At 36.5% G+C, this 1,225-nt stretch overlaps 1 protein-coding gene across 1 annotated transcript; it reads right to left on the bottom strand.

Annotated features, from left to right (window-relative positions):
* Positions 1 to 233: 233 nt before the first annotated feature.
* On the bottom strand, positions 234 to 1,217 carry LOC107736128 (protein regulator of cytokinesis 1-like; the record flags this gene model as incomplete). The annotated part of the gene is made up of 5 exons (XM_016547620.1): positions 1,149 to 1,217; positions 925 to 1,074; positions 616 to 763; positions 398 to 534; positions 234 to 329 (listed from the first exon to the last, which is right to left on the bottom strand). Coding segments are annotated over exons 1-5 (561 nt in total), but the record flags the coding sequence as incomplete, so codon positions are not given.
* Between the last annotated feature and the right edge of the window lie 8 nt (positions 1,218 to 1,225).

Here is a 1,225-nt window from a genome sequence, read left to right as displayed (position 1 = left end):
AAATAATGATCTTTAAAAAAGCATCATATGACCCCTTTAATCTGCGTTATATATTGTTAAAAAAATGTTCATATAGGCGGCATAATCAGGCTCATATCGGCTGATAATATCGGCTAAACGATATATCAGTCGGGCTCTAAATAATATTTTTTTTTTTTTTAAATCTCACTCACCCCAAGCTTTTGTATGGTAGTGTACAGATGTGTATCCCTCAATACATGTGTCATAATTACCTTGGGGAGACCTTTGACCAGATCAGCCCGTTGTTTCTCCTCCTTTAGAAGGTTTCCTCCTCTGTTGGTAAATCTGGCTGGATCTTTGGCCTTTTCCTACCACAAAACATAAAGTGTTAGGTGATGCAAAAACATGATGAATATTTTCAGCCAGTTCAACTTACTTCAAGCTCTAAAAAAAGTCTCCAGCTTTCCTCCCATTTGTGAACACCTTCAAAAAGATCTTTATGATCCTCATAATACTGTTTAAGCCACACTATTTCTGCATCATGCAAACTCAGGAGTTCCTCACTAAAATCATCTGAGAGAAGAAAAAACCTTTAAACCTTTATTTCATTACAAAAGACAGTCAACAGTGTAATTCAGAAAAATGACAACTCACCATCATAATAGGGCACAAAAGCTTGCCGTTGGTCAGTGCTATAAAAGCACTTATCCCAGAAGACTGCAATGTCGTTCCGAATGTCCTCGGTACCATTCTGAATATTTTTAAGCTTCAGTTCTTCAAGACGTTTAACCTCAGCTTGTAACTGACAGTAGAGGACATAAAAATGTAATCATCTGTGTTCAATACAATGACTGGACATTTGGAAGCCTTAATTCATGCAACGTTGTATAATTGAGGTAAGGGGAGAAAAACAGGTTTAAAATATTTTTTTTCATAGAAGCAAATTGTCAAAAGGTTACTAACAGCTTCCGTATTTATTTTCTTTGACAGGGTCATGTGTTCAGAAATTGCATCACGCTCTTCCTGTGGAATCTGCAACCTTTCCCATAGTTCATGGATCTTCTCCCGATAAGAGTCACAAACACGTTCATTCTCTGCCTTTCTGCTCTCCAACTGAAATGATAAATACTGTATTACACAATTACTTAATAATGTTTATAGTATGTCAGATTCAGCTTTTGTTGTACCTGGTGAAGGAGGACTTTGAGTGAATTCATGTTTTCTTCAGACAAGCAAAAACTCTCTTCATCTTCACATACGACAT

This window comes from Sinocyclocheilus rhinocerous, unplaced genomic scaffold, assembly GCF_001515625.1.
Source record: "Sinocyclocheilus rhinocerous isolate Xijiao unplaced genomic scaffold, SAMN03320098_v1.1 C36510168, whole genome shotgun sequence".
Taxonomy (NCBI): Eukaryota; Metazoa; Chordata; class Actinopteri; order Cypriniformes; family Cyprinidae; genus Sinocyclocheilus; species Sinocyclocheilus rhinocerous.
The sequence above is the reverse complement of the archived record's forward strand: the minus strand, read 5'-3'. Positions and strand labels throughout refer to the sequence as shown.